This window comes from Urocitellus parryii, chromosome 7, assembly GCF_045843805.1.
Source record: "Urocitellus parryii isolate mUroPar1 chromosome 7, mUroPar1.hap1, whole genome shotgun sequence".
NCBI lineage: Eukaryota > Metazoa > Chordata > Mammalia > Rodentia > Sciuridae > Urocitellus > Urocitellus parryii.
The window spans coordinates 133808099-133834944 of NC_135537.1; the positions used below are offsets into that span (position 1 = coordinate 133808099).

A 26846-nucleotide genomic window follows, 5' to 3' on the forward strand; every position below is an offset into this window, starting at 1 on the left:
GTACAGGTGTCTACGACTTCCCTTTTCACTGGTGTGTACTCATCATAACATCACCCAAGCAGGAACTGGTTTTATCTACAATAAGCATAAAATTTTTAAAATTTTGCCAGAAGAAAAATATTATAGGATAATTTGTACTCTGGTGCCTAAAGACCTCAGAACTAGACAGTAGAAACTCTAGCTTTTGGCTGAGGCCTGAGTTATAGTGTTTATAGTGAAGGAACAGGCAGTGTAAACTCTTCAGAGAAAGAAGACCCCAGTCAAACTTATGAAGGCTTATGCTCTAGGGAACCAACAGGAGGTGGTAGAACTTGGTAGAGGGCATAGAGAGCCCAGATGAATGCATCTGAACTATCCCATACTCCTGGCATCTTATCAAAGAGAAGGATCTAATTTTTCTCACCTTTTTTAGTTACCTCTTCAATTCTATGGATACAATTGCTCAATTCTTTCTGAAGTCGCTGAACTTCGAACAGGCTTTTCTGTTCACATACGTTTTTGTGGTCAGCTATCCTGGACTGCAGTTGAAGGCCTGGATCACGGGTGGGTGGTGAATTTAGCAGGGTAAGATCTGAATGTCCTGGATGAGATGTGTACACATACACCTTGGCACCTGAGCTGGAAATCCCTACTTTGGATGGCTGGTGGCTGCACTGACAGACTTCTTGATCCTTTGCATCCTTCCTCTCCACCTTGTGATCAGATATTTTATACTTAGTATGTCCACATTTCTGAGAGCTTTGGGGTTGACTTTTGAGATGATGTTCTTTTATGTGTTCTTCAAATTGTCTTCGCTTCACATCTCTTTTGGCTAGGTGGACAGCATAGCTAAGTCTCTCTTCTGATATGACGGAAAATGAAACAGAACTGCTCAGGTCAGGACCAACTCTAAAATCTGAATCTTTACCATAATATGTTTCATTGTACGAGTGCTTCAGTTTTTCAATTCTAATTGCATGTGGGCAAGAATATTGGACTGCCAAGTTGCTTGAATGTGGAGGAACATTTCTATTAAACTGCAGCTGGTTCTTTAAAAAGTAAACAAAATTAAGCACATGTTAGAAAAATAACATATTGCTTAGTTGATATATGTATATATTCAAGCTTCTAATATTTCACCCACAAGATTATTTGTGTGAAAAGACATTTTTCCATTGTACTTACACAATCAGCTGCTCTCATACACCTTTAGTTCAACACATGGCTGTGGTTCTATCCTACATCATTCAGTCCCATGGTTTTATCCTTCCACTTACTAACATCATACCGAGATCCTCCTCTAAAATCTCTCCAGAGAGCTTGCAGCAGTAACCAGTAAATTCCTCAACTCCCAGCTAAGGATATTTGTCCTGTTTCAAAATGTCAAGGTCCAGCAAGTGACCAATATAATCCACTACAACCTTCCTAAAAACTGCCCCAGACGTACTACCCTGGGTAAGTAATGTGATGGTGTTTCTGCAGGCCTTCCTGAAGATCTTTCACCCTGTGGTTATACACATCCTTCACCCTGTACCTAAGTAAATCTTGCTTTAAAAAGTCCACTTACCTAGTCTAATAGAGACTGAAGTTTTTGTCAGTTTTCATTACAATACAAGTTTTGTTATGTATGTTTTCATATTCCTGTAGTTTTAAATTTTCTCTCATTACATTGTCAAAAAGCCAAACAATGGACTTTTCTTATTTGGCCTAACTATAATGTCACTATTAAACTTAGATTGTTCCCATTTTTCCACTAGTAGAAACATTAACAATTAACATCTCCATATATTTAGTTTTTTCTTCTTTTAAATTATTTTCTTAGGATAAATGATTTGATCTAAGTTTACTAGGTCAAAGGAAATAAATAATTTTATTGCTTTAAATTTTGAAAGTTATTTAAATGGACCTTGTCGTGTTCCAAAACTAAACACTCAGGTTCACTCCAGGTGAACTGGGCTGAACGAAATAATCACAGAGACAGAGAAATGCCTTTTTCTTTGGGTCCTGTGACAGCTCCTCTGACCTTAGGGGTCTGTGGAAAGAGAGAGAGAGGAGCAAGTGCTGAACCCTTTTATTGGGAAGAAGCCATGTTATGGGGAAGAAGCCATTCAAATAGGGCAAGGGGTAGGATCACAAAGGAATAGTGAGTGTAGCTCAACCCCCGAGGTGACACCTACACTTGAAGACCCGCCTTGCTATCAGAGCTGGGACAACACTCAAATCACCACAAAATGTAGTGATTGGTCAGAGCCTCAAGCTTCAGGACTGGAAATAGTCATTCAGAGCAGCTCCCCACAGGACCTGTCAAGCACAATAGGAAAGTAGGAGAATCTATGCTTCTGAATCCAATTGACTTCTGTCTTGGAATGCCTTTTTTCTTGGAGTTGTGTTTATATAACCATATGTGTGAACAGTCAGTTTAAAATAACCCACTGTGATAAAACTTCAGAAAGTATTTTTTTGGGAAAAAGTGAAAAATCTCACTAGATAACCAAAAAAGAACCATCTGAAAGGAGCATAGATTGATGAACAATATATTTTTTAAGTACTATACTTATGAAGACAATTTTATTAGAAGTAACACATATAGGGTGAAGGTAGGGGGAGAATGCAGGTTTTTTTTTTTTTTCTTTTAATTTCTTATTTCTTTTTTTGGTACCCGTTATTGAACCCAGGAGCAATTAACCACTAAGCCACATCCCCAGCCCTTTTTCACATTTTATTTAGAGACAGGGTCTTGCTGAGTTACTTAGCACCTCGCTAAGTTGCTGAGGCTGGTTTTGAATTCAAGATATCTCCTGCCTCAGCCTCCAGGGCTGCTGGGATTACAGGCATGCAACACTGTTCCCAGCATGAATAACTGTTGAGACCCACGGCCTTACTTGGGGAAAGCTTTTCCTCTAAAAGTAAAAATACCAAAATATCTTAGGAATTTGATATAAGTATTAGGGAAAAAACAAACAAAAAAACCACAGTTGAATTCCTTTCTAATATAGGTATATGGAAAGTCTTTTTAACTATGACTCAAAATCTATATTCAATAGAAAAAAAGAACAATAAATTTGGCTACATTAAAACAACAAAAAGATTATTTAAAACTTCTGCCTGTTTAAAAAAAAAATCATAAAGTCAAGGGCTGGGGTTGTGGCTCAGTGGTAGAGCACTCACCTAGCATGCATGAGGCACTGGGTTCAATCCTCAGCACCACATAAATAAAGATATTTTGTCCACCTAAAAAACTAAAATATAAATATTTTTTAAAAATCATAAAGCCAAAGGCGCTGAAAAGCTAGAAGAAAAATATTTGCTAATACAAAGGACTCCCTCTATATAAATAAATCTTTAAAAAATCAAGGTCACGCACCTGGTACAGTGGTGTATACTAGGGAGGTTGAGGTAGGAGAATCACAAATTCAAGGTCAGTCTGGACAACTTAGAGAGACTCTGTCTCAAAATAAAAAATATAAAAGGGCTGGAGATATAGCTCAGTGACAAACACCCCTGGGTTCAACCCCTAGTACTGCAAAAAAAGAGACGAAATGATCAAAACGAAATAGAAAATGGAAAAAACAACAATTTACTGAACAACAGCCAAAAAAGATATAAATACAGCCCTTAACTAGATGAACATTTAAACCTCATAAAAATACAAATTAAAAGTACTCTAAAATACAATTTATCTCCCAAAAGATAAACAAAAATTAAAAAGCATAATATTAGATGCTGTTGGTGAGGTTGCTGGAACAGAACCCATCATAGAGTGCTGACTGACGACAAACTGGCACACCCTGTAAGGCGGGAATTTGGCAGTATTAATCCACCAACCAGCAGTCTCACTTCTAGGAACTTACCCTGCAAAAACAACCCCCAAAATACCTATGCACAGACTTGCTCATTGCTGTATTGTTTGTAAATGCAAATTATTTGAACCAATCTAAATGCTAATGAAGAAAGTAACTGAATAAACTCTGGTATAGCCATACAATGGAGTTACTATGAGGATGTAAAAACATGAGAAAGATCTCTATGAACTGATGTGGAGAAATTTTTTGGATATATCATTTAGAGAAAACAACAAAGTACAAAAAGAATATCTGTATACATTGCAGATATATGTAAGAAAGAAGGTAACATGAGAAATATATACATATATATATATATATATATATATATATATGATTATTTGTGTGCAAAGAAATACAGGAAAGAAAAATTAGAGACTGATTAGATTAGATATCTACAAGGAGAGCATGGGAATTGAATGCAAAGAAATACACAGAGGATAACACTTCTGAAGATATCTTTTTATACAGGTATATTTGCAACCATGTTCCTACTTCACATTATAATAGAGATAGGTAAAAAGGAAGAAATGAATGGAGGAAGGGAGGAAAAAAGGAAAAAATCTGTAAGGATAGAAGAAAGCCCTAAAAATGAACATTCAAAGAAACCAATGAACCAGATTGAATTTCAAATAAAAAACTACACTAAAAAGTGAGAGTGGAAAAAAGGTAACCCAATTAACTTTTGAACACAGCATTTGGACTATACACCCTCAGGCTAAAGACCAAAGCACTCTAAATAAATATTAAACTCAATTGGTAGGCTTCTTTTTTTCAGGCATGTACTACAATTCTGAAATCACTTTTTATACACGTTAGAATTAAGCAATTAAATAAGTATATGTGGATAAAGAGGGCCAGATTTTGTAAAACAAGGGAGTTACAACTATGCAGTGCTAGATTGGGATCAGAAGATATCGTGTGAACTCATGAGTTCTCATGACAGACAGCAGATAGAAAGACACATAGAAAGAAAAGGAAGGAGGGAAAAAGAAAAAGATAAAGAAAGGAGAGAAAGAGAAAGAGAGAAGGGAAGGAGAAAGAGAAAGACAGGTGTATTGAGTGTAGGTCTGCAGGTGTATGCATGTGTACAGGCACACAAGGGTACATTCCATTTCCCAGTTCTATCCTCTTAAGAGAGCCTAGAAAAATTGACATTCCAGGATCAATGAATGTTATCTAGTCCAGTACTGATAGCTAAATTACATTTTCCACCAAAGGGCAAACTCAGTGGATAAATGGCTGATTTTAGGGCTGGGATGGGAAAAAAACCAAGCTGATCCTGGAGTATATTCTTATACCACAAAGTGGTCAAAGACTGATGGGACTATATCAATCCGTTTGATGTGACTATCACTGGCCTAATCAGAGACCACTGGAATACCAAATTAAATATTTGTACATCAAATTAATGGCAGTTAAAGATTATCAACTCAATGAAGTAACTAAGAGTCTACACTGAAATAAATAAATAGGAAGAGAAGGGAAAGCTCTTCTTTATAGTAGCAATTCAACTGATAAATGTAGAGGAAAGGATAACATTGGAAATCACCATTGCCAACTACTGTAATTAAAAAAAAAATTGTCTCAACAAAGAATCATCAATGAATGCTTAAACTAGTAAGTAAATGTCTGGGAAATAAAAAGATATTAACATAATCTCAAAGGCAGACAGACACTCTTAGTTACAAAAGGTAAAAGAGGGAGCTTTATAATGGAAAAACCTGGCAGATATCACTTTAATAAAGCCAACACTGCCAACAATGGACTAAATCTACACAGCAAGTACTTTCTGATACCATACACTGATAAGTACTTAGCTTTACTTTGGTGATTTTCCTGCCCCAGGTGCATAATCTAGAAGATAGTTATGAGACGACATCAGACAAACCCAAATCGAGAGAAAATCCTCAAATAATTAGCCAGTAGTCTTCAAAAATGTCAAAATCATGAAATACAAAAATAAAGATTCAAAAATCATTCAGATTAAAGGAAACTAAAGAGATAGAACAAATGAAAACAATTCATCATCTTGGATTTTCTGCTGCTCTAAACATTACTAGTGTGATAGTCAAGCCAAAGTGACTCCATTTTGTTTAGTAACTCCATTTTATAAAACAACCATGCCAAACAGAAAGATCATGACTGGGGCAAGTTGTCCTTTTCCTTTTTTCTATAGAAACCCTTAAGAACCTGGAACTACCTAATGTGGCATTGTTTCTGTAACTAGGGTAATGGGGCTATGTTTCTGTAATTGGGGTGACTGGGCTAATTGTGATTGGTTAAGCCCCCCCCCCCCCCCCCCCCCCGCCTGACTGCAATCTCCCGTTTCCATAACTTGGCTTGCTTGCATTGGCTGGACCCCCAAATGTCCCTTTTGTGGTTTTCAGGCTTAAAAGCGGTGCCCTTACAATCGTTAGGGGGTGACCAGAGGAACAGACTTTATATTCCCGGTCAGTCGCCACCAATGTGCTTCAATAAAGGCACATGAGTGGTCTGGAAGTCAATTTATGAAACCCGGGATGATGCTTTAACTATAACACTAGGACAGCTAACAAAAATCTCAATAAGATCTGTAAATTACAAAATGGTATCATTTGAATTCTAATTTCGAGATTTTGGTAATTATGATTATATAAGAGCATTCCTCGTTTTTAGGAAAGACAAGTACTTAGGGATTTAAAAAAAAGGCAATATATCTACAACATACTCTTAATTAAATAGTTTAGAAAATAATATGTATATTTGAAAAGAGTGAAAGAGGGAAGGGATATGTAGTAAAATGTTAATATTTGGAGAACTTAAAGAAGAATATCCTGGAATTGTGTATTATTCCTGCAATTCTTCTGTCAATCTGAAATTATGTCAAAAAAGTTTTTAAAATGTATTTGTAAACCAAAATAAGATATTACTACATGCCATGAAATAACTAAACTTATAGCAAATAGATTTCTCATACATTGTCAGTAGGAAGGTAAAATGGAACTATCAATTTGTAAAAAGATTCAATGATTAGTTGTAAAACTAAAATACCTACCCCAGGACCCAGCGATTTCACTTTTAGATTGTTTACCCAAGAGAAATAGAAATATATTCATAAAAAGATCTGTACAAGAATGCTCATAGCAGCTTTATATATAATCCCAAACTGAAATAGCCCAGGTGTCCATCAATTGAGAAGGGATAAATAAACTCTAGTACACTTATACTATGGAATCAGCAAGAAGGTTACAAAAATGAAATACTGATACATACAAGAGCATGGAAGAATCTCAAAAAATTCACACCTAGTTGTTATGTTTGGGATTCTGAAAATAACCCCTGAAAAGCTCATGTTTTGACAGCATGATCTCAATGCAGAATGGTTCAGAGATTGGGCTTTTAGGGAATGATGAGAATTGTAACCTCATCAAGGGATTAATAATTTGAGAAGACTACTGGGTGGTAACTAGAAAGATGGGGTATGGCTAGAGGAACAGGCCACTGGGGGCATGCCCACAGGGATTAGATCATGTCCTTGGTACCTTGCACAGTCTCCCTCTTTGCCTCCTGGCTGCCACAAGCTGAACAGCTTCCCTCTGTTATGCCCTTTTGCCAGATGTTCTCCATCACTTCAGGCCCAGAACAATGGGTTCAGCCAATCTTGGACTGAGCCTCTAAAACCATGAGCCCAATTTTAACTTTTCCTCCTCTAAACCATTGTTTTATGATATTCTGGTCACAGAAATAAAAAGCTGACTAACGCACCTAGTGAAAGAAACCTTATACAAGAGTACATACTGTGTGTTCACAATTATATGAAGTTCCAGAACATGCAAAACTAATCTACAATGGGAAAAAAATCAAAATAATGGTATCCTCTGGAGAACAGAAATGGAAATGGTCTAGGAAGGGACATATGAGAGTTTTCTAGGGTAACTGAAATCTCTATTTGCACAGAAGCAAAAGTTACAAACGTGTATGTGTTTGTCAAAACGCAGCAAATGTGATAAGATGCATACATTTCTGATGTAAAATTTATATCAAAAGAAACAACTGGCAAACAAAGAGTGAATTCTAGAGGACAATATGCATGCACAAGTAGTTATGAGTACTCAACATTTGCATAATTTCAAATGTGTCAAAAAATAAAATGAGGGGGCTGGGATTGTGGCTCAGTGGTAGAGTGCTTGCCTAGCATGCAAGAGGCACTGGGTTCAATCCTCAGTACTTCATAAATGTAAAATAAAGATATTGTGTCCACCTAAAACTTAAGAATAAATATTAAAAAATAAATAAATAAAATAAAATGGGTTTGATGGATGGATCTCTAGAAGGATGTATCAAAGAATAAATGACTGAGTAAAGGTGAATAATGACTGGCTATTAGATAAATATTAGGGTATTATTTTCTGTCTATTTTATTTGGTGTGAAAATGGTATTATGAGAAAATATAAGAGTTTATTTTTAAGAGAAAGCATGCACAAGTATTTAAAAGTAAAGCATTTATAATGTCTGCAACTTACTTTTGTATGATTCTACAAAAATTTTAGGGAGACAGACAGGTAGAAAAACAGGACAAATTGTTAACAACTGTTAAATCAAGAAAGTAGTTCAGAGTATTCATTGCCCTTTCTTGATCTTTGAAATATAATAAACATTTGAAGAAAAACAAAATAAAATTACCTGGGTCTGAAATTTCCTGAGGTGACTTGTTCCATCTAGTTGGGTTCTGGACATTAGATGAACACAGGTAGGAGCTGGATGGCCTGGTCCCATTATGTTAGATAGTGAAGAACAATAGCAATGGCCTAGTCATCAGGCAAGTCTTCCCTAAAACCATTCCTAAAATGAAATAGAGCTAATTTCAGACCAACAGTATTTAAACAATAAAACAGATAAACACACATGTCATGCTCATTTAACAATATTTTAAAAGTAACTCATACCAACATCATGCAAAAAATGATTGCTCAGAGACAATTTCTTTCATTTATAAAAGCAAACACACTTTTGAAATTCTTATTTTCAAAAGAACAGGGGAACACTTACTATTTTAATGACAATCTCTTCAGCCCTTTTCATTCCAAACTTCAAATCTTAATGGTCTCCAGTAAGACATTATTCCCAAAACAGAGCTCTGCTAAGATAAACTAACATTTTGAGGCAGGGTGGATTTATGGGTATATATTCTATACTAATTCTAACCATGAGTCAGAAAGCAATGTGTTTCACTCTTCCAAGTAATCCAAATAAACATAACTTTGAATGACTCTTAAGTAAACCTGGGGGAATCAGAATTCCTAAAGTTTAAATCAGGATCTGCCATTAATTAGTTGAGTGGCCCTTCTAAATCTTCATGAGGACATAGACACTAAAGCATTTAGTAAGCTGAAAGGAGCTATGTCCTTATCATTATTGTTGCCTATCCTGAAGGCCTCTGTATACTTTAATAACTCTGCCACTCACATGCCTGTCACACAGTGTTGTTTCATACTGTTATTTACTTATTTCACAGGTAAATGTCTCATCTTGTCAGCTAGACAAGTTCCTTGAGGTTAAGGGCCCTGTCTGTTCTATTTCCCACAATACAGTTCTCTGAGCATAGTAGACAATTTAACTCAACATTTCTTGAGTAGATTTTCTGAGAACAGACTAGTTTTAAATATACTAGGAAATTGTTCTCTCAAAGACTCCTATGGTAAATCAATTGGAAAATTAAGGGTTAGAGAAAAAAAAATTCCTACTTAAGCCATTGAATAAATTCAAGGTTTACACACTACATTTGCCCAAAGACAGATAACACCTCTAGAAACATAGAGACAGCTGTCCAAGATTCCTTTTTCTAAGGCTACAGAGGCATGATTCAAAAAGCAGATGGGAGGGGTACATGAGTGAAGCAATGAAACGATCTTCACATCACCAAGGGTCAGGGACTAAAGCCACAGAATGCACTGCAGAATTGGGGCCAGAGCACTCACAACTTTTATATGATAAGTACTTTTCCCCTGGATGCTTCTTTATGCCAAAGGCCTGAGAGTCCATTCTCCACCAAGAAAAAACTATATGGTCCCAGAGTTCCAGGATACCTCGAGTGATCACACATACACACACATACAAACACATAAAGTTCAGGGACACCCCCACTAAACTGTTCCCCTATACAAAGTCCTGGGACACCCCTCTCCTAGCAATCAGCCCATTCCCCATTGTTCCAAGAAACCTCCCAATTTGTCACCCTACATATTCTGAGACATCTCCATCAAGTTATCTCTCCCCCTGTTCTGGCACTGCTATAGCCTGTGCCTGCATCCACAACCCAGGACAAACCTCCCCACAATCTGTTCCCTCCCACAGAGCCCCAACTTGTTCCCTTATACATACTACTGGAACCCCCCCCATAGTCTGTCCTCCCCCACATAACTGTCTCTCAAATCATTCCCCCTCACCCTGATTCCAGACCCTTCTCCAACCTGTCTCCTCCTTCTATGTTCTGGGGGATCTCTGAAATGGCTGAGACCCATCTCCTGCCTTGAAACTGGGGGAACCACCAAAGCCAATCTTGTCCTAGACACTCCAGGAGCATTCTCACAGGCTGTTTCTTCACCCACAGACCTTGGACAGCTCCATAACCTGGCATGACCCCCACAAGTGTGAGACACCCCGACAGCCTGGCATGTCCCTGCCAGTCCCAGGATACCTGTACCTCCTGACTCCTCCCCTGAGGGCCCCGCTCCCTCTGTGGACTGCCTCCTCACCACTGTCAGGCCCGAGACATCTACACCTGCTTCTTCCCCTGAGGACCCAGTCACCCACACAGCAGCAGGCACACGCCCAGCTGTGGGAACTCCTATAGCTGCAAGCATTCCCAGAGGCACAGGCACCCTCATAGCCTCAGGGACTGTTCCACTGGTTCTCCTTTGCCACAGGCCTGAGACACCTTCAGAACCCATCTCCTCCTCCACAGATCCAGGAATACTGGCAGCAGTGGGCACCTCAGTGATTCGTCTCCTTCCCCATATGTTGGAGTCATTGCCAGAACTACTATCTGGCTCCATCAGGGGCCCAGAAGTTGTGGGAATTCCCATGGCCACGGACACTCTAGCAGTCACAGGCACTCCAGCAGCCTGTCCTCTCCCAAGGGCTTCCAAGAGACCCTCAGAATGTCTCTCCTCTCCCAAGGGCTCAGGGAATCCCATAGTCCTATATATCCCTGCAGCCTGCCTGACCCCTGACAAGCCTGAGATGCACCCAGAGCCAGTCTTCCCCTCCATGGGCTCAGGCATCCTGGCAGAAGTGGGCTTCCTTGTGGAACCCTTAGTATCTGCAGGTCCTCTCACTGTCTGTCTCTCCTTGCATAAGCCAGAGACACTTCCAGAGTCAGTTTCCTCTCGCATAGGCTTAGTTGCCCTGGGAGTCAAAGACCCTCTACTAGCTGGGGATACTCCCATAATCACAGGCATTCCTACAGTTTGTCTCCTTCCCAAGAAGCTTGAGGAACCCCCAGAACCAGTCTGTACCTCCAGAGAACCAGGTACCTCAGAAGCCACGGGAATCTCAACAGCCTGTCTTCTTCCCCGAGAACCCGGAAAAGCCCCAGAACCATTATCCTCTCCCACAGACCACAGCTCCTCAGGAGACATGGGGCCTCCTGAAGCTACAGGCATTCCAGCAGTACAAGCTGTTTCCCATGGGTTCATGACATCTCTAGCACTATCTTCCTGACACACAGGGCCAGATGCCCACACTGCAGCAGGCACTCTGGCAGGTACCTTTCCAGGCCCGGGCACTTCCCGAGCTATGGGTACCCCTGCTGGGGCATACCTGTGCTTGGACACACCAGCTGCCTGAGGCACATCCACTATCTCAGATACCCCCACTGCCTGCCTACTCCCACACAGACACGATACAGCTCCAGAGCTGGTTTCTTGATCTGTAAGCCCAGATGTCCCTAAAGCTGCCGGTACCAGGTCCTCTTGCCCTTCCATGGTGCTCCTCCTTTTCCACAGGCTCAGGACATTCCCAGTATGTGTCTCCCTGACATTAAGCTCTGGCACTGCCTCAGTCAGAGGCGTCCCCAGAGGCTGCTGCCTCTCCCACGGGCCTGGAATGCCACCATAGCTGCTCTCTTCTTCCAAAGTTCCTGGGACCATTACAGCCTGGGACACCCCAGGAAGCTGCCCTATTTCCCACAATGCTGGGATGCTTGCACAGCCTGTCTCCTTCCCCAAAGCCCTGGGTACTCCCACAGGATGTTCTATACCCCACAGATCCCTGGCACCCTGAGAACCTGTCTGCTGCTCCCTGGAACCAGACAGCTCTGCAGTCTGTGCAGCTCTCAATATCCCTGGTTCACTGCCAGAACCTGTCTCTACCCACATAGCTTGTCCCCTTTCTCTTAATCCTAGGTCACCCACATATCTAGTTTCTTCTTCAGTGGCACAAGGTACTCCTACAGGCTGTCCTGTGCCCCATAAAGCAGGAATACCCTCAGAGCCTATATCATCCACCTCTTGTCTCCTCTGCCACATGCCTGGGACACACACAGGGGTAGTTTCCTCCTCCTCAGCTCTGGGCACCACAATGACATTAGGGACTCCCCCAGTCTGTACCCTTCCCCATAAGCCTGGGATATCCCCACAGGCTGTATCTTGTGCCACAGCCCCAGGAACTAGCTGTCCTCTGCCCCACAGACCTGGAGGCTCCCCACAGCCCACCTCAACCTTGACAGCTCTGGGCACTCCCACAGCTTCAGGCAACCTCATGGTCCCAGGCACACCCCCAGTCTGTCCTCTTTGCCAAAGACCTGGGACACATGCAGAGCCTATCTTCTCCACAGCCCCAGAAAAGCTCAGAGGAGGCAGCACCCTCCCAGTCTGTCCCTGCCCACAGACTGCCCTTATCCCCATGGTTCTGGGCAGTTCTGAGGCCCGGGGAATTGCCCTCGCCTGTCCCTTTACCCAGGGTCCTGTGACACCACCTCGGCTTGTCTCTACCCAGGAAGCCCGGCCAGGAACACCTCTTTCTACTGGCCCCTCTCCTGAAGGCACAGGACAGAGCTCCACTCTGCTTCCATCCCCACATCCTGAAGCTGCTCTCATAGCCTGCACCTTCAACCACAGTTCCAGAATGCTCCCATGTCCCAGAGCTCCTGGACGACCTTTTCTCTCACAACCTCGGGGACTCTTATCACTTGCCTCCTCCCCAGATCCAGTCACCCACACAGACCCTGTGGGCCCCACCACCTCGGGCTCGCCCAAAGCCCCGTTCACCCACACGACCCTGCGGTCCCTTGCAGCCTCAATAAAGCCTGCAGCCCCAGGCGTTCCCAAAGCCTCGCTCGCTCCGGCAACCTCCGAAGACTGTCTCCTCCTCAATGGTCGCTGCCGCCTTTCGGCACTCACACACCGCGTCTCCCACACCGAGGACCTCGCCCGGCGCCTCGCTCCAAAGCCTCGAGACGTCCCTACACCCCATCTCCTCCCCCAAGGCCGACGAACTTCCCGTCCCAACCTGCTAGGGCCCACGCAGCGACCCAGCATCTTTGCCGCCAGGTCGCCCCTGCGCAGCCTGGGCAAGGACCCACGGCCAGTCGCCCCACTCATAGCTCCAAGACAATTCTGTTCCCCAGCGCAGCTCCGGGGCACTGTGTGTCTTAGCACCTGGCCCCCTAGGCTGCTCCACACACGCACTCACACATTCGAGTCAGGCCCTCGCAGCCTTTCTCCTACCCAGCCTCCCCAACCACCCCCGCCCAGTCCCGGGCTCCCGCCCCCCCGGGCCCGGACCCGGACCCCACTAAAGCTAGGTAGGAGAAGAACTCATCGGGGAAACGAAACAGAAGGATCTGCCGGGTCAAGATCTCCTTCCCCTCAGGTCAGTGACGCCTAACTCAGCTTCCCAGAATCCCCCCAGCTCCAGCTCAAGCCCACCTGGCCCGGGGCGAGGCGCGGCTACCAGTAGGCGGGCAGTGGGGCCCCCAACTAGGCCTCGCTTCCGGCCGCTCTCCCAGTCGCCATAGCAATAGGCGCAAGGCTGCTTGGGAGCCGAAGAGGCTCCCCAGACGCTTGAGCGGTCCAGGTGTTGCAGGGCTGCAGGTTTTGCAGCTAATCTCCATGAGGCCGGAACCGGGACCCAGATCAGGGAAGAAGCCTGAATTTGGGTGGGAAACCGCCCTGAAAGAACTGAAAAACAACAGGAGAAAGACGGTTCTGGTTAATTATGGCCTTCACAGGCTCCGTAGCTTGGCAGAGCAGCGCTAGATCCCGAGGTACGGTCCTATTCCCGCCCACCCGGAAATGGCTTCTCCCCACCCCGAGGGCGACCCGCCCAGCGGCAGCGGCAACGGCAACGTAGTCTCCTCTAGTACGCAGTACCCATGGCTATCTACGAGGAGGTGAGCGTGTCGGGCTTCGAGGAGTTCAATCAGGCTGTGAAGCAGCACCTGGGCAAGACCATTTTCGCCTACTTTACGGGTTCTAAGGACGCCGAAGGGAAAAGCTGGTGTCCGGACTGCGTGCAGGGTGAGGCCGGAAAGTGGTGGGAAGACGGAGGGTACAGCCACAAAGTGGGGTTCGAAGTGGTATAAGGGGGAGCCTTGGTCTTGGACACCTGTGAGGCCATCTGAATTGCTCTCGTTTCCCATCAAGTCCTTCCCCGCCACACCGAGTGCTCTTTTCTTTTGGACTTGTGACCCAGATGATCTTGAAGCCCGGTTTTTAAAACTTCATTTCCCCAAATGATCTAGTCGTATACGTGAGTTGGTCACTTTTCAGTCTGCAAATATATCTGCTTTTCCTTGTTTGGGGCGTGTGGTGTAGATCAAAGTAGCTCTAAGACCAGAAAATACCTGACTTCTGTTAAACTCCTCTGTTAAGTGAAAAGTCTAACTACAGGTTAAAGTCTGAGTACTTATCAAGACTGGGGAAGAGGGGAGAGGATTGTGGAGTTGATGTGCAATTATTTTATGTTAACTTTTTTTTTTTTTTTTTAAGCGGAACCAGTTGTTCGAGAGGGGCTGAAGCATGTTAGTAAAGAATGTGTGTTCATCCACTGCCAAGTAGGAGAGAAACCTTAGTAAGTAACAATGTATATATGTTGTGTTTCGGACATGCACTAGACTTACAAACAGGTGAAAAGGCCCTCAGATTTGCACAGATTCTTTGTTATAAGATAAACTGTAATAAGTTAAAACAACGGGGACCTATTAAATTCAAATTTATAATGCATATATTCAGACTCTTGAATTAAGTAGGGGTAACTGAATGAATGTGGCCTGTTTCAGTTCGGTACTTAACTGGCTTTATAGTATTTTGCATCTTAGTCACATTTTAAATTAAAAATTTGCAAAGGGTAGTAATTTATAGTCCTCAACTTTTAAAATGTTTACAACATGAGTGATTACTAAAATACTAAATATCAGAACATCATATACTAAGCAAACAGTATAACCAAGTAAATTTTTTTCATAACTTTTTTTTGGGGAATAGTTGGAAAGATCCAAATAATGACTTCAGAAAACAACTGAAAGTAACTGCAGTGCCTACACTAATTAAATATGGAACGGTGAGTGTATTTATTCTTTTGATACCAGGGACTTAATCCAGGGGCATTTACCACATCCCATTCCCTTTCTATTTTGAGATAGGGTCTTGCTAAGGTAATTAGGGCCTCATTAAATTGCTGAGGCTGGCCTCAGCCTCCCCCATCACTGGGATTACAGGTGAGGTTCTGAGCCTAGCAGGTTATCATTCTTTAAATATCTTAGGAATTCTAATTCACTTTGTCAAGACACTTTTAACCTGTTCTAGAGTCATATTTGAAAAGATGTTGACATTCCATCTCAAACATCCCATTGTTGTTCAGCATGCTTTAAAAGATATACAACCAGGCTGACCATCCCCTACTCAATCCCAATAGACTGCTAAAATAATGCAAATATTTAAATACTTGATTTTTTTTTTTTTTTTACATTTTAAAACCCCTTTTCTTTAAAAATTTAATAGCCAGAAAGTTGGTTGACTCACAATTCCTTAAAGCACTAATATAATGATTTTCTGTTAATACATTATTCAGGTTTAAAAGAAAGGGCAACTCCTTTATTTCAGTCATGCACTTGGGATCCTAAATTAAGGAGTTCAGGGCAAAGGACAGCTTTGGGCTTGCTGTCTCCTGTTTTGGTTAGTGGAGATTCCTGGTATTTGGGGTTTAAGGCCTTTAAGCCAAGTATTGTAATGATTCACCTTAAGGCAAAATGTCTTAACTGTTTTTATAAGACTTGTTATAACTTGTTATTCTGGCAGGTTTTTTATATTCAATGATTTGTGTCATTCAAGCTAAAACTTATTCCACTCCTAATAACACCTTATGGCAGTGCTTAAGACTTGACTGTTCTTTTCTTACAGCCTCAAAAACTGGTAGAATCAGAGTGCCTTCAGGCCAACCTTGTGGAGATGCTGTTCTCTGAAGATTAAAATTTAATGATGGCAACTGTATCTTGATTTCCTGGTTTGCTCTAGTATAAATAATGACTTTATTTTAGCAGTAAATAAATGATATGAAAATTTGCATTCAATTTAGCAGTAAATAAATGACATGAAAATTAGCTTACGTCTAAACAATAAAGAATGCTTTTTAAAAATACTCATGAACCTTCAATTTTCTTGTAACATATAGCCATCTTAAAGATTTGAGTAAAATAAGTTCAGCAGTGGCAGTCATAGTTCAAAGGAATATATTATTGGAGGTTAAAAAAATAGACAACTTCCAAATCTCTGAAGGGATTAGGATCTTAAATTCCAGGAATTTGCAGAACAACAGATATTTTTAAAACCACTTCTTTGCTTTTGGAATGTAGAATTTAACCACTTAGAGAAAGTACAGCATGAATCTAATCCAGCTGCTTAATTCAGGCAGTTCTGTTTTATAGCTGTGTGAATGTGCTTCACTTGAGGAAGCCTGGAGACCAGATAACATAAGAACTCTAGAATGTGAGTCAGACACACTGATTTTAGTGCTTAATAGCTTTTTTCCTCCTTTACAAATAAGGATCAATGAGAATGCAAGGCAGCATTTAAGGTGCATGTGGTTTGTAGTACTGGCCAAATATTAACTTTCCCAATGAACACAAGCATTTGAGGCTCATCTTTGTTCAAACTTGAGGTCAAGAGTCCAAACACCAATCTTCTCCATACCTTTCACTAGGTCAGTGACATACTAACAATTCTTTCTTAAAGTTGCTATCTGGCTGCTGGGATGGCGGCTCAGCGGTAGAGCACTCACCTAGCATTTGTGGGGCATGGGGCGCATGGGGCCCTGGGTTTGATCCTCAGCACCACATAAAAGTAAATGAATGAAATAAAGGTATTGTGTCCAACTACAACTAAAAAAATCTGGCAAAGTATTTCCTTTCCTATAGAATGTAAAAACCTTTAATGGGATTTTTGCTTTGTGATTTAACAAGAAGTCCTCCACTCTAGTCTTTTCTTTTAGTAGATAAGAGGGGTGGAAAAAGTGATCCAAGAGAGAAAAAGATTCAAGAGAGGACTTGCCCTAGGGACTATTTTAAGTCATGAAATAGGCTTAGATTTAATTAAATTTGATAGCCCAATCCCCTGCACCTAACATTTCCATTCTTTCTTGATTCTGTTAAATGTTAATAAAAATTTACAAATCCATCCGGAAATCAAAGTAGAACAAGTTTGGCTGAACAGAAATAATGTATTAACAATAAAAAGTTAGCTGGATTTAAAAGCACACTAAAGTATCCAGGTGCTACCACGATAAAGGTGGGCAGGAAGTCTCTTGTTTTGTCTTCACTGTACAATGGAAATACATTATATATAGTTTTAAGAGCCTGGTCTGTTTCCAGCTTTTCATTTTCCTGACGTGTTATTTTGCTGTTGCTGTTCTGCCAGAGCTTGTTGAAGGCGCATCCGCTTCCGAGAATAGTGTTGCCAGTGTAGAATCTGCTGTTCGTCAATGAATTTCGCACACTGAGCATTCACCAGCTCCTTTCGAAAGTGTTCATATTGGAGCAGTTCTAACATATGTAAACACTGAGGGTACCTGGGTTTAAGTTTATAAGTTAATGACCAACATAATTTGAGTCAATAATGTCAGTTCTAATACATCTAATTGTACAGCCTACCATTTCTATTAACATTAACTTAGTGCACCTTGGTAGTATAGTATAGGTCCATTGTCCACTCCCAAACCCCTTATGTAGAGAAGCTAGTCATCAAAAGTCATTATTGAAAAAAATTTTCAAAAGTAAGAAAATTTAAGTTCAGAGTAGTTAAATAACTTTGCCCAAGATCACACAACACAGTGATACACAGAGTCAAATTCTGGAGATAAATCATTCTATTCTAGTACAGAGGTTTCCAGGGTAAGTAACATGAACACTTTCAATTTTAGCAATTATGTATTTAATTTATAACTATCGGTTTTCCACCAATAGTGAAAAAAGACAATTTTTATTGTGAGTCAGCTTCAAAAAGAACTATGTACAAACACTGTTCTATAGATTTTCACAGGTATTAGAGCAATTCTAAAATTATTATACTCTCGATTGAGTTAACAAGTATATTGTGGATAAACAGCCAACTTTTTGGCAGTCAGAAAAGAAGTTATAGATAAGAAAAGCAGGGAGGCTCCAATGAACCCTAAGTTATTGAGCTAGAATTGAAAACACTAGTATGTACTCATGGCTTTAAATGTATATACAGACATAGAAAACAGATGTGTATGTGTGTGCATGTACACAGTTTCTAGCTTTGTGTTCGTTCTAAAAGGGCTTAGAAGCAATGACGAATGAGCATGCTTAGTGCCCAGACTGTGGTTTTCAAACAGCATTTTCCAGAGTTCTTTAGAGAAATGAGTAATTCCAGGTCTAGGACGGAAAAATAAAGATAAGCTTGGTATGCTGTGCCAAAAAGAAGTGCTAAGCATTGATGAGAAACTGTTGAAAAAGCACTTGGAAGCCCATCTGAAGATGCTCTCAGTGGCCAAGTTTGGAATAATTAGCTAGAACAGACGTAATTGTAATCTACAGGGTACAAAAAAACCCAAGTCCATAGTGATGTGAATAGGAATGTAAAATACATAGGAATTCTCTTTTCTATTCTTAGTTATTTTGTAAGTGAAATTATTTCAAATTAAAAAGAAGTTAAGTTTAAAACTATTAAAATACATTAAATCATATAGGGAGTACACAAACCCAAACTGCAAGTGATATGCAAACTGACTAAAGTTTGTTAATCATTTATAGACCAGGGCATTGCTTCTTTAATGTGCATAAAAATCACTTCTCAAAATGCTGATTTGGGAGCTAAGGGTACAGCTCAGTGGTATTACTCTTACTTAGCATGCATGAGGCCCTGAGTTCAGTCCCCTGTACTACAATCTAAAAAAAAAATTAACAGATTCTGATTCAGTAGGTTTTTGAAGCCTGACTTCTGCGTTTCTAACAAGCTTTCAAATGAAATCAATACTGCAAAGGTCTGGAAAGGATACTGAATAGAAGGGCTAACACTACAGATCCTTCCAAGATGTTAAAGATTTCTATTTATACTCCAAAAGTAAATAGTTGCCTATAATTATTGGAAGAAGCCTAGAATGCTTTATTCACACTGCCCTGGCTAATTCCTTTCCAAGACATCAGTAGTTAAAAGATCTGGCCCACAGTACCAGCTAAGTGACCTTGAATAAGGTATTTAACACTCTAAGTACCATTTCTTCATCTGAAAAATAAATAAATGTGACAGACAACAAAGAAAATGGTCTCAAGAAGCATTTAGTCAATAATTGGAATTGAGACACAGTTATCGTTTATCATATCAAACTTGTAGAAAACAATGCTCAGAAAAGACAGCAGTTCTAAGACTCAGATTTACTTCCTCTAGCAAACACTGTCTATTCAAGTACCGATTCCTGTGTAATCTTTAATTTTCAGTCTATGGGTATGTCACTTCATTAGGTTCCTTGGAATCAGAAACTCAGTGAGATGAGGACAGTGGTAAAAAGGTCAAACAGACCAAGTAAGGAATTATAAATAATTTGAGAGGATATTAATATTCTCTGACAGGTTATAAATCCACAAGATGAAATAGAAGAGGCACAAAAGGGGAGTCTTACAATTAGACTTTTTCAAAAATAAGATAAGGATTGAACCCAGGGCACTGAGCTACATATTCAGCCCTTTTTATTTTTTTTTTAATTTGGAGACAGGGTCTTGCTGAGTAGCTTAGGGACTCGCTAAGTTGCTGAGGCTGGCTTTGAATTGCAATCCTCCTGCCTCAGCCTCCCAAGTTGTTGGGATTACAGGTGTGCACCATAACCTGGCATTCTTCCTGATTTTAGAGTAGCTAGAAATTTGGATTATTATATAAAACCTTCCCATTTTTAACCCAGCATGTTCATGCTTGTCAACCCAGGTGCATGAGATGCTAAGGCAGGACAATCTCAAGTTCAAGGCTAGCTTGGACAACTTAGACACTGTCTCAAAAAAAAAAAAAAAAAAAAAAAAAAAGCTAGGGATATAGCTCAGTGGTAAAAGGCCCTTGAATTTAATCCCTAGAGTTCCACCAAAAGGGGGGAAAAAAAAAACCTTCCCATCTTCAAATTGGTGGCTACTATTTTAAAAATCTAAAAACCTGTGCAGATGGAATGAAATGCCCAATGAATTAATTTGCAAAGGTTTCTGAATTCAAATATCTATATGGCTATAGTCTCCAAGAGGTGATAAAGTGATTCTGGACTAACCCAAAAACAAAACTTGGAAGAGGTTAAAGCTGCAAGGAGGTTTATTTTATCACAATATAAGAAAGAACTTTGTTAACATCTGGAGTCAGCTCTCCCTGATAGAGAACACAGTCACTGGAAATTTCTAGGCTGAGTGTAAACAACCAACTCTCAGCAACAATGTGAGATTGAATTGGATGGTGCCTAAGGCTTCCAACACTAAGTATGTAAATCTGCCTACATACAAACATAGAGTAAAGTCTTTTTTTTTTCTTTTGGCTTATTAAATGAATCAATAGTTTCATAAAGAACCAGTCAGGGTGCAGGGTCCTACAGCAAGCACATGGGATGTCTGCTTTATGAATCAGGTCAGGAAAGTGATTTGGACAAAGAATAAGTTTGAAATTTTTCTTCTCAAACTTTTGTTTTTTAAAAAGATTTCATGTTTGCTTTTTGACTATCTGGTTAAAACAAATCACAAGTGTGTATTCAAGGTTTATTTTTACCATTACAAGGACTTAGGTCTGTGGTTACAACATGCTTCTTGAAATCTAGAAAGTCTTAAAATGAAAGTATCTGTTGAATCTGAATGGTGTGTATATTTTCTTAAATGAATTAATGGATGTGAAGTATTTTACACAGTGCATGAGGCCATGAAGAAAAGACAGCAGTTCTAAGACTCAGGTTTACTTCCTCTAGCAAACACCGTCTATTCAAGTATCGCTTCCTGGGTGATCTTTAATTTTCAGTCTATGGGTATGTCACTTCATTAGGTTCCTTGGGATCAGAAACTCAGTGAGATGAGGACAGTGGTAAAAAGGTCAAACAGAACAGAACATAATATGGCTTTAGCTCAAGGAGACTGGACTTTTCCTGCATGGAATGGAAGGCCACTGAAGGTTTCTAAGCAAGAAAGTGACATGTTCTGATTTTCATATTTTTAAGAGATCAAACTGGCTTCTGTGCAGAAAATTATTTTGCTTCATTTAGTTTGAGAGGACTGAGGTAAGAATGGAAGCAGAAATAACCAGCAAGTAGATATTCCAAGTTAGAAATAAGGATGTTTTATATTAAGGTGGTGATAACTAAAAATGGAGATTCATATTTTTTCCAGTGTGAAATTAAGAAGTCTGCTAAATACCAGTGCTTCAGATTTAAATAAAGTACATACATATTTAGAATTATAAAAATTAAACTTACTTTAGATACTTGGCATATTCTGGTTCTTTCCAGTAAAGCAAGTACTTAAGATAATTAACAAAAGCTTTGTCTTTGAAGTAACCTCTTTGGGCAAGAACTGAAAAGCATGAAAAAAAAAAAATCTGTAGGTCAAACCAATCCTTGGACTACAGACTTGTGACCCCCTGATATAAAGAATCTACTTATTTAACTTTCCCACAAATGAATTCAATTCACAAGTCCTAATTTGCTCATTTATATATATAAGCCAGCATAAGTAAAATTCCATTCAATTGAAAAGGTATAAAAAGCAAATACTACTATGAATTGCATCTCTTCTCTCAGAAACCTTGTACAGCTAGCTCCTTAATAATCAAATGACTTACAATTAAGGTAATTTGGGTTGGCTAAACACTGTACAAATTCCAACTCCAACTGAAACCGAAGTCGATTTCCAGCATCATCTAGGAGAAAAGACAGCAAAAATCAACCAAAATAAATGTTACTGTATGTAATATTGATTTGTAAACAAGAAACAGCAGTGGGGAAACCTAGGAGATCTTTGTATAAAGAAAAGCATATGGTGGTCTTCCTCAACTGGGTGTAAGAGAAGAAAAGCTTTCTTAGAAATCTATGAAAAGTGGAGCCCTGGTTAAAAGGAATAAATTAGGAGTTTCTGTAAAATTAAAGAGAAGCCATTTATTTTTTTTTTTTACTTTTTTTTTAGTTGTTGATAGACCTTTATTTATTCATTTATATGTGGTGCTAAGAATCGAACCCAGTGCCTCACACATGCCAGGCAAGTGCGCTGCTGCTGAGCCTCAATCCCAGCCCCAAAGAGAAGTCATTTTAAAAAAAAAAAGGAAAACAAATGGCGGCCAGAATGCCTAAAACTACAACCTTTAGGGCCACTAGGAAGGCATGTGAACAGCAATCACTGGGGTAGATTATAACTGTGTCTTTCCCTATTTTAATAATAGGCAATAACCACAATTGCTAACAGTGATTAAGTTCAGCAAAAGCCAAGTGCTAAGTAAATTTTTTAAAAAGTTCAGAATTCAAGCTGAAAAGAAAAACTACAGAGAGTGAAAAATCGTGAGAAGTTTCAGAGATAGAATGATACACAAGTTTATTGACGATATTTCAAACTTATGTAAGCTCATGTGAGAAGCAGAAAATCAGTGAAAGAGACGGTTTAAGATCTAAGTCTTCTCAGTCTCGCCCATACCGGGGAGATGGTGTCTACAAAGCATGTTACGGAGAAAAGATTTTTAAACAAATCAAATTCTGAAAAAGGCAAATCTGCCTTCGCCCTTCCAACGCTGCTCGCCTCTCGGTCCCAACCCTAACCCTGCAGAGAATCAGGCCTGAAAGGAGCTCCCGGGGAAACGGGAGAAGGGGTCTGGTCGGAGAATGGTTCGATCCGCGAAGATTCGAGGCTCGGAGCAGTACTCACCTGTCTCCATAGCGACGGCAGCGGCCATAACAAGCAGAGACACTAAATCGCCACCAGTCTGACAGAGGAACAGCCCCGAGTGGCGGGGGAGGCTCCGGAAGCCATGGCTCCTCCTTCCGGTCGCGGGGCAGTATGGGATGCGGGGGCGGGCCCAGCCTCTCTAGGAGGCGGGCGGCTCCGCCCATCCCTGGCTCGCCGGGCCTGCCCCTCTTGGCCCGCAGAGGCTCACGACTGGCAAGGGGGCGGTGCCGGAGCCACGTGGTGTCTGAGGACCAGGGTCCAGTGTTTGGAGGGACATTTCAGCCCTCACAGGACCGTGGTGCTTCTCTGTCATCTTGTAGCACTCTTACCTGTGACAGCATCGTAGTTTTCGGGTTTTGCGCCTAGAGTGATGTAACATGCCATTCTGACGTCATTTATTATCCTATGACGTATCATGGAGGCTGTGGGCCTCCGGAAGCCTCATTGACTCTCTTGGTCCTCTTACACCCGCAGAATGGCCTCGCCCCTCGGGGGCAAGCCGTCTACTCCACGGGTGGAGACTGCCCACTACAAGGAGACGTCGACAATCCGCGTGGAGACCTCGTCCCATCGCGTGGAGACATCCTCTCTAGAGGTGCGAACGTCTTCCCGGCAGGTGGAGACCTCCCACTCCCCCTCTGGAAAGCAATTTCCTCGTGTCCTTGATGTTTCCTCCCAACACGTGGAAAGCTCCTCACAGCGCAAAGAAACGTCGTCCCGCCACGTCAGGATCTCGTCTCTGCAAGTGGAGACATCTCTGCAACGTGCAGAGAGCCCGCCAGGCGGGACAAGAAGGCCTCGTGCCAGAACGTAAAACTGGCCTGATGAAATGCTTCCCAAGGGTCGTGGCCCGTAGCCAGGTCAGAATTGTTTCCATTTTCCAGCTAGCCAGCTGTCAGGAGGACCAATCATATTTCGTTTCATGGAAACAGCCCATAAATCAATGTAAGAAATAGCCAAGCTGCGGTTTCTGGATTCAGCCAACATTTATTGACCATGGTGCACCTTGGATCATTCCGCTTTTGACACAGTGAACTATTTAACCTGAAGCCAGCATAAAAGGTTTTCAGGCCCGTGATACTGTGTAAAGAGAGTTGATGGACAGAGAGGCTGTTTGAAACTCTGAGCCAGGTGAGTTTGGGATTCTTTAGCGCTCAAATGGGCCATCACCATTTGAAATGGGAAGAAGGACCAAACTGAAGCCATGACCCATGTACTGATCATGTGCCTGCAAGTGATTTATATGCATGTTGAAAACCTGGGGGGCAAGGAACAATTTCTCATATATTATTCATTGGCTTTTATGTTTCAAAATAATGTGCTAAATCTTTATACGTGGTACCCCCAACCCACACAACTTTCTAACAGGTCAGATGTTAAAAACTAATAAATCCATCGACAATCAAAAATAATCTTAAAAAGAAAAAAATAATTAAAAAAAAATCTTAGAAGAGAAAGCGAGAGGAGGTCATTCAATCCTGACCTGAGGTCTGAGGAAGGTAGAGAAGAGTACCTACTCTGTTACAGACACTGTTCTCAGCACAAACTATACCAGTGAAATGTCCCTCCAAAGTTCTTGCTCTGATGGAGCTTACACTCTGGTGAAGAGGCAGACAATAAATAAGAAAATAAGACAATTTTCTATTGTGATTAGCACTGTGAAGGTACAATGTGATAGATAATGGACGTAAGGCAGTTCTTTAGATTCGGTAGTCAGGGAAGGCCTTGCCAATTAGATAATATTTGACCTGAGATATTTGTGAGTAAACAGTGAGCCATATACAGATCTAGGGGGAATGCATTCTAGGCAAAAGGAATAGCAAGTTCAAAGAGGGATGGGAACAAGCTTATGATATTTAGGGAACAGAAACACTTAGTACAGCTTCAGTTTAGAGAGGAAAAAAAATGTGGTATGGAATAAAAGAGATTAAAAGTAAGCAGGGAGCCAGACACAGTGGTCCATACCTGTAATCCTGGCAGCTCTATAGGCTGAGGCAGAAGGATTGCTAGTTCTAAGCCAGCCTCAGCAATTTAGCAAGCCACTGTCTCAAAATGTAAAAAAGTAAAAAGAGTTGGGAATGTAGCTCAGTAGTACAGTACCCCTGAATTCAATCCCCAGTTACTACAAGGAAAAAAAAAAAGGCAGGGGCCAGTTTATAGAGGGTCTTGTAAGTCACAACTTTTATTCTAATGTCAGTACGAAAACATTGGAGGATTTTAGCAGGCAAGTGACAGGATTCAATTTACATTAAAAGAAAAAAATACCTGTTTTCTGTACGTAGGCTGTAGGACAGTGGTTCCACTGGGGCCGATTTTGTCTCCCAAGCATACTTGGCAATGTCTGGAGATATTTATTGCTTGGGAGGGGGTCATAGGAGGCACTATCAGCATCTAGTAGGTAGAGGCCAGAGACGCCACTAATATCCTGCAATGCACAGGTCAGCACCCCATCCCTCCACCAACAAACCATTACTGGGTCCAGAGAATGTCAATAGTGCCAATGTTGAAAAATACTGAAGATTCCGGCAATTTGGAAAATTGCTAGAGCATGATCAACTGGGAAAGCACCCCATTTCTGCATAGCAGGATTGTGGGGAGGACTAAGAAACACTAAGGAAAAAGGGTTAAAGGTAGTGTCCTTTGGTTAGTAGCAGGGTGGGAACTCTCAGAGGAAAGGTATATGTTGCTTTTTGAGGAGCCCTCCATCCCTGCTTTCAATAATTTATGTGATATTTACCCCAGGAGGACAAAAGGGTACCATCTAGAAGTCTGCTAATGAACCTGATCATGTGGGACCTTGTGAATTAGAGCACTTGCTATTTCCAGGCACTGGGCTAGATCATCACTCACATTTCTTCATTTAACTTGGGGGGGAGTGCATTGGGCTGTTCCCTAGAATAGTGACTCAGGCCAAGAGAAATGTTATAAAACCCCAGAGGCTACCCCACTGCTCTGCCACATAAAACTTCTGCTATAAATGAATAATTAGCCTTTGGAATTTTAGCCTTTGGTGAGCTTACTAATTATTTTTAACATGACAGACCATGTATACCTTATATAAAAACACTCTTTATAAGTGTTCTTTTTTTTTATTTAGAATACTTATTTTTTTACATATAGATGGACACAATGTCTAAAATAAAGACATTGTGTCCATCTATATGTAAAAAAATAAGCTTTACATGGTGCTGAAAATCAAACCCAGTGCCTCACACATGCCAGACAAGCACTCTACCTCGGAGTCACAACCCCAGCCCCTATAAGTGTTCTTTAAATGAACAAAGTAGTTGCTTCTGTTTAATGCTATTCCTCATTTTTTTTTGTTTTTAAAATTTTTTCATCATGGGATAATTTTTCATATTTTTATTAGTGCAGTATAGTTATACATAGTAGTGGGGTTCCCTATTAATGTTTTTATTACAAAAGTGATATGTGCTTAACAAATGAAATAATTCTGGGCTGGGGATGTGGCTCAAGCAGTAGCACCAAGCAGTAGCATGCTCTGCTGGCATGCGTGCGGCCCGGGTTCAATCCTCAGCACCACATACAAACAAAGATGTTGTGTCCACCGAAAACTAAAAAAATAAATATTAAAAATTCTCTCTCTCTACCGCAGTCTGGCTGGGCACAAATCACGAGCCACTAA

General features: G+C 40.9%; 5 protein-coding genes across 6 annotated transcripts in view; 2 read left to right on the top strand and 3 right to left on the bottom strand.

Moving 5' to 3' along the window:
- Kiaa0753 (KIAA0753 ortholog) overlaps window positions 1-13790 on the bottom strand; it is a 66420-nt gene extending 52630 nt beyond the window's left edge. The window contains exons 1-3 of one of the 2 annotated variants that reach the window (XR_013343941.1): window positions 13734-13790; window positions 8488-8646; window positions 404-1028 (exon numbers count right to left, since the gene is read on the bottom strand). The gene's annotated coding sequence lies outside the window, so the exon portion shown is untranslated. Of the gene's footprint in view, window positions 1-403; window positions 1029-8487; window positions 8647-13733 lie in introns of those variants that run through there. The other variant, XM_026393980.2, reaches the window with a different exon arrangement.
- LOC144256182 (uncharacterized) lies at window positions 10405-13406 on the bottom strand. The gene is made up of 3 exons (XM_077801260.1): window positions 12219-13406; window positions 10560-12170; window positions 10405-10434 (listed from the first exon to the last, which is right to left on the bottom strand). The coding sequence occupies exons 1-3, from the start codon at window positions 13404-13406 to the stop codon at window positions 10405-10407; spliced, it is 2829 nt and encodes a 942-aa protein (XP_077657386.1).
- A 293-nt stretch (window positions 13791-14083) lies between the features above and the next one.
- Txndc17 (thioredoxin domain containing 17) lies at window positions 14084-16443 on the top strand. Its single transcript, XM_026393975.2, has 4 exons — window positions 14084-14324; window positions 14796-14877; window positions 15291-15366; window positions 16206-16443. Exons 1-4 carry the CDS (start codon window positions 14180-14182, stop codon window positions 16272-16274), a joined length of 372 nt encoding a protein of 123 aa, XP_026249760.1. The 5' UTR covers window positions 14084-14179; the 3' UTR covers window positions 16275-16443.
- An 81-nt stretch (window positions 16444-16524) lies between these two features.
- Med31 (mediator complex subunit 31) lies at window positions 16525-23293 on the bottom strand. The gene is made up of 4 exons (XM_026393973.2): window positions 23180-23293; window positions 22110-22187; window positions 21745-21841; window positions 16525-17868 (listed from the first exon to the last, which is right to left on the bottom strand). The coding sequence occupies exons 1-4, from the start codon at window positions 23205-23207 to the stop codon at window positions 17676-17678; spliced, it is 396 nt and encodes a 131-aa protein (XP_026249758.1). The 5' UTR covers window positions 23208-23293; the 3' UTR covers window positions 16525-17675.
- A 382-nt stretch (window positions 23294-23675) lies between these two features.
- On the top strand, window positions 23676-24025 carry C7H17orf100 (chromosome 7 C17orf100 homolog). Its single transcript, XM_026393941.2, is given in 2 exon segments — window positions 23676-23970; window positions 23973-24025. Coding segments are annotated over 2 exon segments (348 nt in total).
- The last annotated feature ends 2821 nt before the right edge of the window (window positions 24026-26846 follow it).

What these genes read in the sequence shown, in the direction of transcription:
- LOC144256182 (XM_077801260.1), bottom strand. Translation starts at nt 13,406, where the DNA reads ATGAGTGGGGCGACTGGCCGTGGGTCCTTGCCCAGGCTGCGCAGGGGC. An exon ending in CTGAAGAAGAAACTAGATAT is followed by an intron (nt 12,171 to 12,218) that starts GTGGGTGACCTA and finishes ATGTGGGTAGAG; the next exon opens with ACAGGTTCTGGCAGTGAACC. An exon ending in ATGTCTCGGGCCTGACAGTG is followed by an intron (nt 10,435 to 10,559) that starts GTGAGGAGGCAG and finishes GGGTCATGCCAG; the next exon opens with GTTATGGAGCTGTCCAAGGT.
- Txndc17 (XM_026393975.2), top strand. Translation starts at nt 14,180, where the DNA reads ATGGCTATCTACGAGGAGGTGAGCGTGTCGGGCTTCGAGGAGTTCAAT. An exon ending in GTGTCCGGACTGCGTGCAGG is followed by an intron (nt 14,325 to 14,795) that starts GTGAGGCCGGAA and finishes TTTTTTTTTAAG; the next exon opens with CGGAACCAGTTGTTCGAGAG. An exon ending in CAAGTAGGAGAGAAACCTTA is followed by an intron (nt 14,878 to 15,290) that starts GTAAGTAACAAT and finishes TTTGGGGAATAG; the next exon opens with TTGGAAAGATCCAAATAATG.
- Med31 (XM_026393973.2), bottom strand. Translation starts at nt 23,207, where the DNA reads ATGGCCGCTGCCGTCGCTATGGAGACAG. An exon ending in TGCCGTCGCTATGGAGACAG is followed by an intron (nt 22,188 to 23,179) that starts GTGAGTACTGCT and finishes CTTTTCTCCTAG; the next exon opens with ATGATGCTGGAAATCGACTT. An exon ending in CAACCCAAATTACCTTAATT is followed by an intron (nt 21,842 to 22,109) that starts GTAAGTCATTTG and finishes CATGCTTTTCAG; the next exon opens with TTCTTGCCCAAAGAGGTTAC.